This window comes from Podarcis raffonei, chromosome 4 (assembly GCF_027172205.1).
Source record: "Podarcis raffonei isolate rPodRaf1 chromosome 4, rPodRaf1.pri, whole genome shotgun sequence".
Classification (NCBI taxonomy): domain Eukaryota; kingdom Metazoa; phylum Chordata; class Lepidosauria; order Squamata; family Lacertidae; genus Podarcis; species Podarcis raffonei.
Genome location: NC_070605.1, coordinates 34,686,415 through 34,702,526, shown reverse-complemented (window position 1 = coordinate 34,702,526; position 16,112 = coordinate 34,686,415). Strand labels below are relative to the sequence as shown.

The window sequence follows — 16,112 nt, the reverse complement described above, 5'->3', positions numbered from 1 at the left end:
ATTAACTTGGGCCAAACCATGAGAGAGACAAGAGAGTGGATGGGAAACTAGGATGGTCGTATGTCTTAGTTTACATAGGATAGTCCTCCATTTGAAGGGCTGTCTAGTCCAAGTCTGGTTTAAAGAGACAAACCACCAGAAGGCAGAACAGGGGACTTGATGTTGCCCATCAATGAGGAGAATGAACAGGCAGTTTCCTCCACTAGGGTGAGGTGTATGGTATTTCTATTAAACTTATCACAATCATTTCTAAATTTGCATCTATACTTATCAATTAACACACTGGAGTGTTTGCTCCTCTTCTGCAACCCTTTCCCCTGTGATGCATTTTCTCTTTTTTTAGCAATGCATAAATGCTTATCCTAAGACAAAGATTGCAGCCAACATTATATAGTGCCACTAGGTGGAAACCTTTTTCAATATCTTATAATTGGCATGATAACTAGCTTAGGTTAGGACCATGACACTTAAAAGTATTGCCTAATGTTTACTGTTTTGCTGCCTTAACCTTTGATGTCAGTTGTCGTGGGCATTTCTGTTGTAACAGAAATAGAGCATACTGTAGGAATTATGTTGAGGATCTTGTATGCTCAACCCAGTCTTGATCAAGGCCTGATTAAGGACTGATTTAACACCACAAAATTCGTACATAAAAGGCAATTTCTGTAGGAATTTGCCAGAGATTCTTTTATAGAATGTAACATGTAACAGTAGTGGTATGTGGATTTTTCACTGTGTATTCATAGACACCAATGATGTACGTGAACCAGAAACTCAGATAAGAAGTCATGACATGCACTCTGTGGATTTGGTTTCTAGAAATTCCAGCAGGAAGAGAGTCTCTCTCAGCCCCAGAATTCGTACATGAATGAAACAGCCCTCAGTTTCTCAAGAGAGACAGTGAGGTGGAGCAGTTAAAGTGTTGGGACCAGGAGACCATGGTTTAAAACCCCACTCAGCCATGAAGCTCACTGGGTGACCTTGGACCATTTGCATCCAGCCTCACCTACCTCACTGGCGAATTATGAGGGTAAAAGGGAGAATGAGGTCCAATGGGCTGACATCTTACTTGGACCCCCCCCCCGGCCTCTCATCGCTTGGGCTCCCCCAGTAGCTGTGCTGCTGCAGCCACTATTTGCCTGCTCTCACTCACTCATGGGCTTATCTATTAGTGCTATAAAGGGCTGGCTGTTGTGGTGCTGTTTTACTCCTCCCATTACAGCACCCCACCAGGTAAGCCTGCTTACCTTCAGGGAAGGCCAAGGTTGATGATGGAAGCAGCACTGCTGCAGGGTGTGTGTGTGTGTGTGTGTGTGTGTGTAACCAAGTGGTATTGGGCATTGCAGGGGCAATCGATATTGAGGAGGGACCACGTCCAAGCACACCCTGCTCAGGGCTCTAAAAAACTGGACCTGAGCTTGTCCTCACTGCTCATTTTTTGGGAGCTATCATGGTGTTAATCCCTATTTTATTAACTTGGCAGAACCACATAGCTCTCTGTGTCTAAAAACAATTTGTGCCCCTTCAATTGGCTCCTTGCTGTGCTCTTGGCTTCACCATGGGGAAAAACGACTCTATCTAGTGCCGAATGTAGACTTGCTGGGTTTGGATGAGTTATTTGAGCCTGTGACTCTTGTCCAGCTCCCTGAGCTGAAGGCATCATGCCAGGATCTGTGCGTCTCTAGACCACCTGGCAAGATTGGCCAAATGTCCTAGTGAACAAAAATGGAAGGTGGGGCCATAGAATTTGGTGCTTCTGCACAGCTTGTGGAGTTGATGGTTCCAGTGTGGAGAGGACTGCCTTCCCTTAGTAACTTCAGGGCTTGCTAATTTCAGTTTGTAGATGTACAGTTCAGCTGTGATACTTAATTCCTCTCTTTACCCTTGTGCTCATTTAATAATGAGAAGACTGACGTGCTTATTATTTTCAGCCCAGAACATCTTGCTATCCCGCTTAGATTAGAATATAGCCTGGTTTGCTCAGTTGGTTAGAGCATGGTGCTGATAACACCTAGGCTGCAGGATCGATCCCTGTATGGGCCACCTGCATATTCCTGAATTGCAGGGGGTTGGACTAGATGATCCTCGAGGTCCCTTCCACAATTATATTCCATACTACGGCTACCTTGCTCCTAAGAGCTGTGATGAGTGCATGTTCTGGGAGGCACATGCCCAGACTAAAGATAGTCACCACTTCCTACCTCTCAATCAGCAACGTGTTACTGCTTCCCCTTTTCCTGCAGGGTGGAAGTTCTTAGACCCTGTCTAGGCACTCCTGCCCTGCTGCTCACAATTCAAAGTCCAGCAGTCTGGATTTTTAAAAGGCATGCTGACCCAAGCAACTTTTTGGAATATTTGGTCGGGGGTCTGTTTGCAATCCATAAAGAAGTCCATATTTTAAAATGGCATCCAGTCCACCTGCTGCCAAGGAAAAATGGTTGTCAGGGTCTCAGAACTGCTCACAGTGTGTCTCATATGCTGACACTTTGAACGACTGCTGGCATATACATAGTTATTCAGTAATTATTAGCAATAATGATGGAGAAAGGGGCAACCACATTTGGAAAGAAGGTGGAATCCTGTATGTAACCAGTTGTAACTGAACAGTTAATTCCACCATGGGTATTAAACTCGCTTTCTTAGGAGGTGTATCTATAACCGGCTCTTCTTGATTCTCTTTGATGGAATACAAACAGCTGTAACCTTTCACCAGATAAATCTCGGAACCTGCGGAATGGCTGACCTTGTTAAACATTCCAGGATTTCAGTCGAACTTTTGTTGTCTCCTGATCTCCCTCATCTTTTAAAAAAAGTATTTTGCCTTGATTTTTATCACTGTAAGCCACATTCAGGTGTTTTAATAGAAAGGTGTGGTATGAACATTTAAATAAATAAATAAATGCAGTGATTTGGGTCCAGAGTTTATCATACTTGGAGGTAACCCATGGTAATCGAGGGGACATGCATTAATCATGACCCTCAATGCTGACTATGCAATTGGGTAATGATGCAGAACTTTGGCCAGCTTGATAGCAATTCATATTAATCTCTAGGCAATAATTTTGCCAGTCTTATCTTTATGAACCTAACCTATCTATTTTATTCATAGGACTGCTTTAACATTATTCTCTATCTGCTGACTTTGTTTGCAACCAATCGTTTCCTTCTTGTCAGTTATTGTAATCTGCTTTCTTAGTAACGGAGCATCACACTGGAAACTTTCCACTTCATTTGATTCATGACTCAGATGGTTCTGGGAACAAATGCTACACCGGAGAGAAAGGAAATACTCTTATTTCAAAGGGGAAACCTAGTGAATGGTCTCTACTGCAGGATCCTCATTCAAACACACTCGGACGAAGCTTGACTAACAGCGCTCATCCCTAATGTGGTAGCTTTTCCACATGCAGGAAGCTTTTTAACACAGTTCTCTATGATCCAGTAGTTTAAAGTGATTCACTCTAGTTAGGACTGTAGCACATGCCTTTTCTTCATGAATCAGCCCTCAGAATAGCAGCAAAACAAATAAATCTGCTTTCATCCCCGGGGTCTGCAGGGTCCCAGTGGGTGCCTTAAGTGGCTGCCAGCTGGGCTTGCCTTTGGTAAGTGTGAGCTACTGGCACGATGTTTATTTCCTGAATTCTTTAGTAGCATTTGGGTGCCTTTCTCCTCCTGCTTCCTGTCGTACATGCCCACACTGCATTGTTGGTCTAAGGTTACTGAGAAGGGCAGGGCTGTTGGAAGGAGTTATTCTTGTTTGCCCTTTAGCAAGAGCCAGGACACATTTATTTACTTTGGAGAGGTAGGCATGCAGTGCAAAGCTGTGGAAAGTATAGGTGGAAATAAATTAAGCCGTGTGTGTGTGTGTTGGATTGTATCTTAAGAATTAATGAAAGATTTCTGTTTAGTTCTCAAATAGCCTGTAGAGACAAATGGCGTTTCCGTTTTTAGAATAGTAAGGTGCAAACAATTTTTTTGTAATGTGCGAGCCTTTTCATGGACTGAGCTTTCCAGTGCTGCACTAATCCATGTTTACTAGGAAAAACATGTGTGCTGCTGTAATGTCTGAACTGTGGCACGAGTGTTTTTCCTGTGACATGTACATGGAATAGGCAGCGGCACCACTCAGCAGAAATAATTTTGCACGTGCAAGAATTTCAACTACAGGGGGAAATGTAGTGAACCTGAGACAGCTGGGAATAGTTGATCAACAAATTGTTGTATCCCTTGACTACCATTATTAATCTTCCAGGTATGGAGATGATCTCTGGCATGAGAACTGATTTTATTATAGAGACCCAATTTAAGATAGTCAGAAAACAGAATGTATATTGGGGTGGTGGATGGCTGCGATAAACCAGGGGTCATGACATGTTGTTCTCACCCATCCCAGATGAGGAGTGAAATCTGCTTTTATGGTAAAGTATTTAACTATGGTTTAACATGTTGCACAAACTTGGCCACTGCAGAAGAGTCTGTCTGAGCACGGAGAACTTGGTTGTAAAACAGCAGTACAGTGGTACCTCGGGTTAAGTACTTAATTCGTTCCGGAGGTCCGTTCTTAACCTGAAACTGTTCTTAACCTGAAGCACCACTTTAGCTAATGGGGCCTCCCGCTGCTGCTGCGCCACCGGAGCACAATTTCTGTTCTCATCCTGAAGCAAAGTTCTTAACCCGAGGCACTATTTCTGGGTTAGTGGAGTCTGTAACCTGAAGCGTATGTAACCCGAGGTACCACTGTACCTTTAACAGTCCACAAAACCATTCTTGGATCACCCCAGATTTTACGACTCATTCCCCTACCTGGGAATCTCTCACAGGATAAGAACATAAGAAAAGCCTGCTAGATCAGGCCAATAGCTCATCTAGTACAGCATCCTAAGTAGACAACCAGATGCTGTAAAGGGGAGCTCACAAGCAGGACCTGAGGACAAGGATAAAACTTTGTATGTGTTTCAGGCCCTATTACATTAAACCATTCCAATTATTTTGTTGAACCTGCTGAATTCCGGGGTAGGAGAGAAAGAGACATAGCAGAAAGAGAACCGAGAGCCCAGCTTGGTTATAGAAACAACTACTATATAATGGCAGTGTCTGGAAAAGGTCTTGGCTGCCGGCTCTAAGTTGGATGTGCCAAAGGGAAACGGAGCTTGTGCCACAGCAAACTCAGTGTGTGGCCGTCAGTGAAGCAGCATGAACTTCATCTCCCATTACTTTCAGCATCAATATCAAGCAAGCATCGGGTAATTCAATTAAAACTCCACCTGAACCTTATGGGAGAACAAACATGTGGAATGCATTCATTTGTACGGGATGGTGACATGTATCTGTCCCTTGCAAATATCATCTTCCATTACCTCCCTTCTTGCCTCTACCTCCCCACCCCCCTCAAAAAAGAAAGAGAACTTATTCTAGAAAAAGAACATATTTTTATTGTATTCAGTTTTTGCTGCTCCTAATCTGACCCACAAAGCAAATGCAGGGCTAGTTCAATGAAATGAGTGTGGAGTGGCATGATAGCTGAATATTTTGCATTCCAACTACGGGCCTCTTGCTGTCACTGTTTGTAATTCTCCCTTGCCCCTTTCTCACCTTTATTGTGCTGAGTGGCACAGGCAAGGGCTCAACTAGATTGGGCATTTTCATGCAAGCTAAATGCAGTTTATGCAAACGGTTCCTAAGATGCCTAAATTCATGTGTTGAGAAATAAATAATATTTCATCATTGATGAATTGCTTCCCATGAAGCATCCAGAAGCAATTTAACACCAGCAACAAAACATATACAGTGGTACCTCAGTTTATAGATGCTTCAGGTTACAGACTCCGCTATCCCAGAAATAGTACCTCAGGTTAAGAACTTTGCTTCAGAATGAGAACAGATATTGCTTGGCGGCAGCACAGCAGCAGCAGGAGGCCCCATTAGCTAAAGTGGTGCTTCAGGTTAAGAACGGACCTCCAGAACGAATTAAGTTCTTAACCAGAGGTACCACTGTATACAGTTTCTAGTCCAGTGCAGAGCAAGACAGAGATAAAAACCTCCACTAAAGTATGCTGAAAGAGAAAGGTCTTTGACAGGTGCTGAAAAGACAATAGAGGCAACACTTGTCTGATGTGTAATGCACTGGGGATGGGGATAAAATTGCTGAAGATGGGTGCCTCCACACCAAAGTTCAAATTCTTACATCATACAGAATGGACCTCCTGATGTGATGGTCAATGCAAGAGCACAGGGATCAATCAGCCCCAGCCAGCATGGTCAAAAATCAGGGATGGTGGGAGTCATCGTCTGAAACATCTGGGAGGCACCATGTGGGGGAAGGCTGGTGTAATGTGTAGCCAACCAGGAGCTAGAATATGGCCATGATGACAAGTAGCCACTGATAGCTTTATCCTGCATAAATTTGATCTCCTTTTGAAGTCGTGTAAGTCAGTGGCCATCACTGCATCTTGTGTGTTCAGTGATCTTAGCTAATAGTTTAAGGATGTTCTAGTGCGGGGACAGAGGGGGGTTCATTCAAATCTATGTAGGTCAGGAGTGTATCCTGCCTCCCTTCACAGCACTTTCATTATCTGCCATGGTTAATGAATGCCTGGATAGAGCTGCTTCCTTTGATCTAGTAAGGAGTCTGTGCACCTGAATCCCTTCCCATTTGGGTACTTGACATGGTGGAGCAATGCGGGTGCAGTTTTCCCTCCTAGGATTTCACAGACCTGTAAATATATCTTTTGTTCTGCGGCTCGTAAGCTGTACAACGTAACAAGGATCGACTGTCAGGCTTTACTCAAAACTGGCTTGTCTGGGCCATGGCAAATGTGTGGCTGACGTGACTTGTGGGTGCTGCAAAAACAAGTGACAACTTCCCTTCCCAGAAACCCCTTCAGTGAAATAAATGGAAAAGAGACTGGAGACTCAGCTACATTGGCAAAGAAAGAACACTTTATATGTGTTGTTTATGCATTCTAACACTGTGACACCAGCTGGCGCTGTGGAGTTCCATTTTTGCCAGCCTGATTTCTCATACAAATTTTACAGTGTGTTTAACTGAAATGCTTCCTGATGTGTCTAGATCCAGCCTGAGTCTCCATTGCCCCATCTTTTGAAAAACCAGCTGCTTGTGAAGGGTCCTTCTGGAAATCTGATGCCCTTCATGCTAACTCAGGCACATCGTTGCACCTGTAGGATCTCTGGAATAATCTACAATACAGAAGCGCTCTAATGTGGGTAGGGTCTCCCTAGGTGAAATCCTACACCTGAAGCTCTTATATGGACTATACATTTGGGCTTTTGAGAAAGGCGTCCCTTTGCGTTAGGGATGTGAAGTGACAACAAGAATTGCATTATTTCTGTAAGCAGCTTCATCTGTTTTAGGGCAACTCTGTGTCATTTTGATTCAATTTCTTATTCGGGTCCAAATCCGATCTGTTAAACCTGAAGCTGCTTTGCCCTTGGTGAGTGTAATGGGGAATCAAAAAGCTGCTTATAAGGGTTTGTTTTCTTTCTTTTCACATAAGTGGATGAAGAGTGGATGGAGCCTGCCAAATTTCAGGCTGTGCATTGAAATTCTGGGGACAGCTGAGGCCATAGAGGAAATCAGAAACTTAGGGAGTCCCTGATGTGCTTTGTGAATTGTGCAATCTGACTCAGGAACATGAGCCCCTGGCCAGAATCACCCTGGAATTTTTTATGTTACTCGGAATATACACATAGCCAATGTGCAGTCCTCTGTGCACTCCAGGAAAATGCTGCAACTCTCTAGTGCCATATGAGGAGGGTGTTCGATGAGCCTCTCTGTTTGATGTACCTTTAAATTCTGCAGAGATGTGGAGAGAATAAAATTGTACTTTTTGTTTTGTTTAAAGGTAGTTCTTAAGTTTAGAATTTTAGAACAAGGTATTTCTGAATTTAAAGAGCTTGTAGATTTTTCAAGCTCATGAAGCATCGTATAAGACGCACCAGACCATAAGACGCACCTAGTTTTTGGAGGAGGAAAACAAGAAAAAAAAAATCTGAATCCCAGAAGCCAGAACAGCAAGAAGGATCTGGCTTCTGGGATAGCCTCTTGCTGTCCTGGCTTATGGGATAGCCGCGCGCAGCTTCTCCCGGGCAGGGGGATGAAGGCTCCCGCTGCCCGGAAGAGGCTGCGCACGGCTAAGGCAGAAGGCTCCCCCAAGAGCCGCGCTCCCTTTAAAGAGCGTGTGGAGCGTGTGCGCAGCTCTTTAAAGGGAGTGCTGAGCAGAGCCTTCCCGCCTGCATTCGCTCCATAAGACGCACACACATTTCCCCTTACTTTTTAGGAGGGGAAAAGTACGTCTTATAGAGCAAAAAATACAGTATTTTACTTCCAAACAAATAGAGCTAAAATAAAAGCCTTGTGCCAGTAAGCACCAAAGTCTGCTCTCTTTGTTTTGGTGGGTGAGGAAGGTGACAGTTTCAGCATTTCATATTCTGCACCGATACATGTTCCAAAATTATTCTGGTTTGTTGCTGCATAAGGAAAGTTTGGATGTGATCCTTTTCATTGTGGGGCAAGCGCAAAACGATACAGAACAGTTGTCTTTGGTCTGTGTGTCTCTGTGTTACATGATTTCTTCTTTTCCCTTTCCAGGACTGACAGCTATTCCCCAGGTATTTAAAATGGAGATTTCCTTCAACCCCAGTGATAAAAACACATATGAGAAGTACACGAAGCTCATGGATACATTTCTGAAGGCTTATGAGTTTAATCAGGAGCAAGATGCAGATTTTGAGCTTGAGTCTTGTGCCAGTGAGTAGATTTTATTTGCACGTAACTTTTGTTTCTAATGTATTTGCTTTTAGTCTGGTCCATCTAAAGTGCTGCTGGTGCCTAGCAACCCTTGCCAGTAACTTTTCCAGTCCCACTCGGAAAAAGGGAACTCACTTTTATTTAAGCGAATAACTCAGTTGATTCCCTGTCCACCATATGTGCTGTGAGCCACCCAGAGTGGCTGGGGAAACGCAGCCAAGTGGGTGGGGTATAAATAATAAAATTATTATTACGACCCCAGCAACAAACTGTAACTATCTCCTCATGCTTCAGTAACCCTGGCTCTGCTGAAGACAATATGGCTTGACCTCACCAAATAACCTCACCAAATACCCTGGATTTCCTTAGCCCCTGGTGGTGGTTGGTACGATAGCACTGATCTGTAATGTTTTGGGTTGGATGGAGACACCAGAACCCTGCTGTTGTGTGTAGTTTTGCTATAGATTCATTATATATTTGCCAACACAGCAACTGAAAAGACCAGGCTGTAAGAACATCAGTTGAGAGTTGTGCACCTAAAGTAAACCTCTTTCAGTTTTAAAACTAGAGAATTCCTTCCATGGTAGCATTTGGGGACAGTAATTTTGTTTGCTGCACCATCTTAGCTTGATGGTGCTGGTAAACCCCTAGGCTGTGTACACAATATATCTGTAAAGGACATTTCCCCCCCCCCAAGGGATTTTGGGCACTGTGCTTTCTTAAGGGTTGCTGGGAATTGTAACTCTGTGAGGCATAAGCCACAGCACCCAGAATTCTGCAAGGGAAACTTGTTTGTTTTGAATATCAAGGTATATCGTGTACGGAGCCAAAGTCTCCAGTGAACATCTGGAAGGCACTGTAGGATTAACACAACAGCCCATGTTGGTGATGAGGCCACATGTCTTGTGACCTTCCTACAATAACTATTAAAGGCAAAGGAGCCCTGTTCTCTGTAGGATCTGGCAGACATGGGACAGGCCTCTCTGAAATGAGACAGAGCTCCTGTGATCCCCAAGCAGTTAGCTCGTGCATGCAATCCTTTTTAAACAGGAAAAGGGCATGATCAATACTGCACATGTCACAGAGAGACATGCCTGCAGGCTGTGTGTTTTGGTACCTGGCAGCTGCAAGCAATTAGATTAAAGCAGGAAAAACAAGTGCACGTTGGGAAATATTCAATTTTTCATTATCAGAAGTTTTCCTTAAGGCTAGGTGGATGCTTCCCATACAAAATTATTACACTGTCTCATAATATGAAGCAGGCGTAGGATTCACCATTAGACACCTTTAGTTGGAGCCTTTAAGGTTGAATATCCCTGAGATGACTGAGGATTGCGGCAAGCTGACCAAACTGCGTATAAGCAAGGTTTTTCTTTTTCTCCCCCTCCCCCCACCTCCAGCTGAACCCTCCACTCACAAAGGTGAAGCTCCTATTGACCCCAGCCTGGGCAAGAAGCCATCTTGCAGGTTCCTTCGCTCCTGGCTGGACAACTGCTCTGGGATAAGTGACCCCAGCTTTGGTTACAAAGAAGGCAAACCATGTGTCCTCATCAAACTCAACAGGATTATGGGCTTCATACCAAAGGCAAGTGCTGCTAGGCCTGTTTTTAAAGGAGGGGGGCGAGGAAAAAGTGGGAATTGGTAGCACAACCACATAGGGAAAAGGAGGGTGCTGGGGGAGTCTTTGGTTGTCTTAGCTTCTACAAGATTGCTTATATCTATGGTACTGTTCCGTCAAGAAGATGCCCCCATGTATAAGGACCCGCCCCCTTATTTTTGGGGACTCAATTTTAAGAAAATGAGGGGAGATGGCCCAATGTTGTTGAGCTTCTCCCCCCACGCAGCTGCGGGCAAGAAACACTCCCTAGATTGTTTTCCGCCCGCTGCGGCATCAGGGGAAGTTGCGCTCCTGCCAACTGGCTGGCTGGCTGGCTGGTGCACCGCTTCTCACCCACATGCCACTTTCCATGTTTTGGACTACCCCAGTTTTTGGACACGATTTTTGAGTCGAAAAACCTTGGAAAAATACGCTACTTTCCATTTATTCGTCTTTGCCACTGATCTCAAATAAACTCCTGGTGGCTGCTTGGACTCTTCTTACCAGTGGAAACGCTGTTCATCTTCTCGTCACACACAACGGGGTGACCACTAGACTTGAGGCCCTGCTGGCTTTTAAAATACTGATCGTATGCCTTTTTGCCAGGAGACCAAACTTACTTTCCACTGGCAAGTGGTGGTGAGGAGGGCTGCTTACTAGACCAGCTATGTAGCAATTAAGAGGGTTCTCAAACTTTTTCTGGATATTTTTTTCATTTGCTTCACACAGGGTCTGTGAGCAGTATTTGGAGCTTGTGTCCACTGATGGAAAATCATGCTTATGTTGGCTGATTTGAGACTATGGACCCAGTTCTTCCTCACAAATCTACTAGCCTTCCCCTATATGGCAAAGAAGAGCTCAAATAAATAAAAGCCTTTGTTAGTTTTAAAGTAGTTTCCGGATTAGAAAAGCACAAGTGGGGGAAATATGCTTTAATTATTTTAGTCACCACCTTTTCTTCTAAGGATTTTGAGGTGTTGTGCATGGGTCTCACCTCCCCATTTTATCCTCACAACAACCCTGTGAGGTGGGTTTCTCTGGGTTTTTTTCTGTCTATGCAGGTTTTGCAGACTTTTGTTTTCTTTTAATTTACAAACGTATACACTTCTGCATCCCTAGGGAGCCCTCCATATATGTAGGGCTCCTATTTTATTTTTAGTTTGCCCCATTTCACTTCCAAACTGATAGGCACTTGACCATCTTACTTGGCTTCTGGAGGCTATATTTGGCAAATACACTTATTGAAGAAAGGAGTTTGTCTTTTAGCAAGGGTTTTGAAGTTGGTTTAAACCATTTGTAATGTGCTTGTTTTCCTCTTAGCCTCCACTCAACGACTCCATCCCACCTGAGGTGAAGGCAAGATTCAACCCTTATATCATTCCTGTTCACTGCGCTGCTAAGGTAAAATAGTTCAAGTTCTTGCCATAATTTGTTGTAGATGGGGCTGCCCTTGAAAACTGTCCAGAGACTGCAGTTCAAATATACAACTGCTTGCCTCTAAATTGGGATCCTATCTCACTAGTCCTTGAGCAGCTACATTGGCTTCTGCCCTACATCTGGGCACCTCATTCACAGTGATGCTTTTGAAGCCCGTATATGGCTTGGGCCTGGGAGACCTGAAAGATCGCTGCCTCTATATCCACGTAACCATACATTATGATCTCCCTTGGAGACTACTGCCACCATCAGAGGCGAGGCAGGTGGCAACTAAAGACCCTTCTCTGTAGTGACACCCTAGCTCTGAAAATCTGAAATACCTAGCACTTGTGTAACAAGCATTCATCATGGCAGGAAACCCTGGTCAAGTCCAACAGTGAAATGAATGCAGGTTGCTGAGCAGGAGTACTTTGCTGATAGAGAAAGGTGCTTGCTCAGTGCTAGAGCTTTGTGTTCAAAAGGTCCCAGGCGACATCTCCATGTGAAGCTAGGAACCTAAACAGACCTGATATCCTGGACTGTCAGTGCCAGCAATACTGAACTAGGCTGAGCAATTACTTGACCTGGTATAAGGCACCTTCCTATGTTTGCTCTCCTATATGTTGTCTGCATGCATGTTAGCTTTTAAATGGACTCCCTTGCCATCTCTCCTCTTACTTGCTTTGAGTGGTTCACTGTCTGCCCAAGCAAAGCAGTATCACTCTATACCAAGATAAAGCAGCTGTTGCTTTTTCTAAAAGTAGAGACTCAAACAACACCCAACGGAGAGAACCCAGTCCTTTGTTTTTCCGTTAGGAGCCGAGACCTGATACCAGAAGTGTCGACAGCTCCTGTCATGAGAGAATGTCCTTCAGTTGAAGCCAAACCAAGTCAAAATCTCTCCTCCTCTTCCCTGCCCAACAGGAGTTGGAGTGAGATCACTAAACACTGTCCCTCTCTAGCATGTGGAAAAGAAGAGAGGGGCAGAGAAAGAAATGCAGAATGGGTCCGTGTAGAAAAAGTGTGTGCTGGGTAAAAGGCAGCAACAAACCTCACCCTGAAAACGCCTAACCCAACCTCACAACTTGATTCCAGTTGCCACACTTGTGTACTAGCTGCGAAATCTTGAGATGGCATGTTATGTAAATGCTGAGAATGGGGAGTGGGGCTGTGGGAACATGTGTGCTAGCTCTATTTAGTTGTTCTTGTCACTCTGCATGAGTTGGGAGGGCTACTGCCTCAACCAAGTGCTTGTAGGGGCCCCACCTGCTTTTTATAACCCTGGGAAATCAGTGTTCTGAAACGTGTGGGGCTTCCACAACAACAAGAGGCTCCCTGCTTCAGATTGTCCTCCAACTTGTGCAGTGGAACAAGAACTGAGAGGGTGGAGCTGGTGTGCTCATCACTGCAGCCATCCCTCAAGTATTTAATTAACACCCCATCATAATTCCTGAATAGGGCTATTAGCACATTTTGAAAGGGATGGAATGCTGAACACAGAAGAGCGCTGTTGGATTGGACAGTCTAGTTCAGGCTATTTTATTTCCTTCAGTGGCCAACCAGGTGTTTCTCAGAATCTCTCAAGGAGAGCAGAAACACAACATGGTCCTCTCTGGTGTGTTCAGCTGAATGTTTGTGTACACAAGGAAGGCTTGCTTTTCTACAACTGGGAACCCTGGAAATACAGGATTCCCAGTTGCACAGTTGTCAGTGTGTGGACTTTCCAGATGTTCAACTGAATGCAAGAAAGTTTGGATCAAGGACTGTGGCAGTGACCCCCACTTGTCCATTCCTTCATGCATTCCTCATGACATGGGGAGTGGTTCTTCCATCAATGTGGAAGTGGCCATCACTGGATCTTCTGGCATGCTACAAGTGAGGCCAAGGCAATCCATCTAAGGAGACATTACCCGTCACTCATTCCATAGTTGCAATCACTCAAATGTGTTGGAAAGGTACATAGAAAACTCAAGTGACTTTTCAGTGGGACAGTCTGTTTTTCAAAATGTGAGCTTTAAGTCATGACCAAATAGTGAACAATAAAAATATGGCACGCAGAGCATGCAGAATGCGGAACTTGCAAGTGACTTCTCCCTTTCATTCCTTCAGAAAGAGGAAGACATTGACAAAATTGGCACCGTGGAATATTACGGCATGGGTGGCTATGGCGGCTTTCCTCTTCAGTACTATCCGTATTACGGCAAGCTCCTCCAGCCCAAATACCAGCAGCCCCTTGTGGCCGTGCAGTTCACCAACCTGACGTATGATATGGAAGTGCGTGTCGAGTGCAAGGTCTATGGTCAGAACATCGACTACAGTGACAAGGATCGTTTCCAGGGACGTTTTGATTTGAAATTTGACATAAAAAGCAGCTGATCGCAAGCACAGTTTCTTTCTTCTCTCTCCTCTTAGCCATTTAAAAAAGTATAAAAAAGACAAAAACCTACTAGTCTTGAACAAAACTGTCATACGTATGGGACCTACACGTAATCTATATGCTTTACACTAGCTTTCTGCATTTAACTAGGTTAGAATGTAAACTTAAAAGTGTAGCAATAGCAACAAAGATATTTATTCTACTGTAAATGACAAAAACAAAACAAACACAGAATTGAGCCTTGGGACATGCCCATTTCTACTGTAAATTATTATTCCATAACTGACTTGTAGTAAGCAGTGTTTCTGCCCCCTAAATATTGCTGCCTTGTGAGTTTTATTTAGTGTACAGTACTATAGGTGCATTACTCCGATCATTTTTCAAGCCATGTATTATTGTACCTGTTTTCTACTTTCTGTGAGCAAATATTTGCTGTCCAAGGTGTAAATACTCAGTGGGACTAAAACTGGCATGGTACTTTTAATTATTATATTTTTGTTCATTTTTAAAATGGTAAAGGCCCACTTGTGAGATTATTCAGCAGCACTCCATAGAGCCTCCCCCCCTTCCTCCCTGTAGCCTTAGGACTTTATTTAGTGTGGTGGCAGGGAAAATTACCTTGACTTTGAAGCAACGCTAAGGAGCGTAGGTGATTATGTATTGTGCTTTATAGCGAATGTTGTCTTTCTATCTCTCTCTCTCTCTCTCTCTACTCCCCCTCTCCCCGCACCCGTTCTGAAGTTGTGTGAGAGATCTGAGTCAGCCTATCACTCTCATCAGTGACAGGAATAATTATTTTGCTTTGTATATTTTCTTTTCCTGCTAGAGGCATCATATGCAGTGGTGCTGTCTTTATTGAATGTTTTAACCATTTCCATGGTGGAAGAATTTTATATTTATGCAGTTGTACAATTTTATTTTTTTTTCTGCAAGAAAAAAAGTGTAATGTATAAAAATAAACCAAAGCCACATGTTTGAAAATAAATCTTTATTTTGAACTTTATGAAAAGCAATGCAGTTACCCCCATCAACTGGTGTTAAATGTTGTCTAAAGTGCAAACCTCTATGTTCTAACATATGTAATAGCCAGGAAAATACAGTGCTCTTGTTGATCTTGTATTTCAGTCAGGTTAAAACATTGGTCAATAAATGAATAAACACACATCTTCCATCCTCTGGCTTGTTTTTTGTATGCCCCGTAATTCTGCTGCCTCTAGTTAGTTGTCCAAGATGTTGAAAAAATACTGGACCTATGAAGAGAAACAAACTTATTGCAGACCATGAGTTATTTTCAAAGCAGCTTTAGTCGAAACTGTAACCTGAACAACCAGCTAAAAACGTCCTTTGCATTTCATGCACACTGTTTCGAAACCGGCTAAAATATGGCCTGTGGCAATAAACGACATGTTCTGGTTGGAGGAGGTTAGTGCTTTGCCTCCGTGTAGGAAGACATTTGTTAGCAGGAAATGAGCAAACTCCTTCTCGTGTGTCACAAAATTAGATTGGTGTCCCCAAAGGAGCCAAACTAGCACATGCTAACTGATTGTTCTCTAAGTCCACAAAATGGGCTTACCTTTGGGAGCTTCCTACTAGCATCTCCTGTCGCTCCCTCCCCTTCCCAAATTTGCCTCTGCAGAGTGTGGAAGAAGGGCACCAGTGACTGGCAAACATGAAGGACTAGAAAAACGCTTGAAAGCATAGCTGTTCCTCAGCATGCTCAGGAATGAAGAGGGATAAGACTTTCTAAGCATGCTACAATGCCCTCCACTGTTAGCCACCTCTCCCTGCTCCCAAATCCTTTCCAATGATAAAATTGCTTGCAAAAGGAAGGGAGGCACCAGGAAGAGTGAGCTGGCAGGAAGCCCATTCTAAAGCAGAGACTGTACCAATACTGGGCTTCTGATTTGCAATGGGCTTGATCTGGAGCAGGGGAACTCTGGATTATCTCTGTGTTC

At 43.9% G+C, this 16,112-nt stretch overlaps 2 protein-coding genes across 3 annotated transcripts in view; one reads left to right on the top strand and one right to left on the bottom strand.

The window, feature by feature from the left end:
* The window catches only part of ATP1B1 (ATPase Na+/K+ transporting subunit beta 1), a 31,752-nt gene extending 16,433 nt beyond the window's left edge, over positions 1-15,319 (top strand). The window contains exons 3-6 of the mRNA XM_053386152.1: positions 8,609-8,767; positions 10,168-10,352; positions 11,685-11,765; positions 13,890-15,319. Of these exons, the coding sequence (XP_053242127.1) occupies positions 8,609-8,767; positions 10,168-10,352; positions 11,685-11,765; positions 13,890-14,156 (692 nt within the window). The 3' untranslated portion in view covers positions 14,157-15,319. The remainder of the gene's footprint in view (positions 1-8,608; positions 8,768-10,167; positions 10,353-11,684; positions 11,766-13,889) is intronic.
* NME7 (NME/NM23 family member 7) overlaps positions 15,131-16,112 on the bottom strand; it is a 68,996-nt gene continuing 68,014 nt past the window's right edge. For both annotated transcript variants that reach the window (XM_053386149.1, XM_053386150.1), the window contains exon 12: positions 15,131-15,407. In XM_053386149.1, coding sequence (XP_053242124.1) covers positions 15,375-15,407 — 33 coding nt within the window. In that variant the 3' untranslated portion in view covers positions 15,131-15,374. The remainder of the gene's footprint in view (positions 15,408-16,112) is intronic.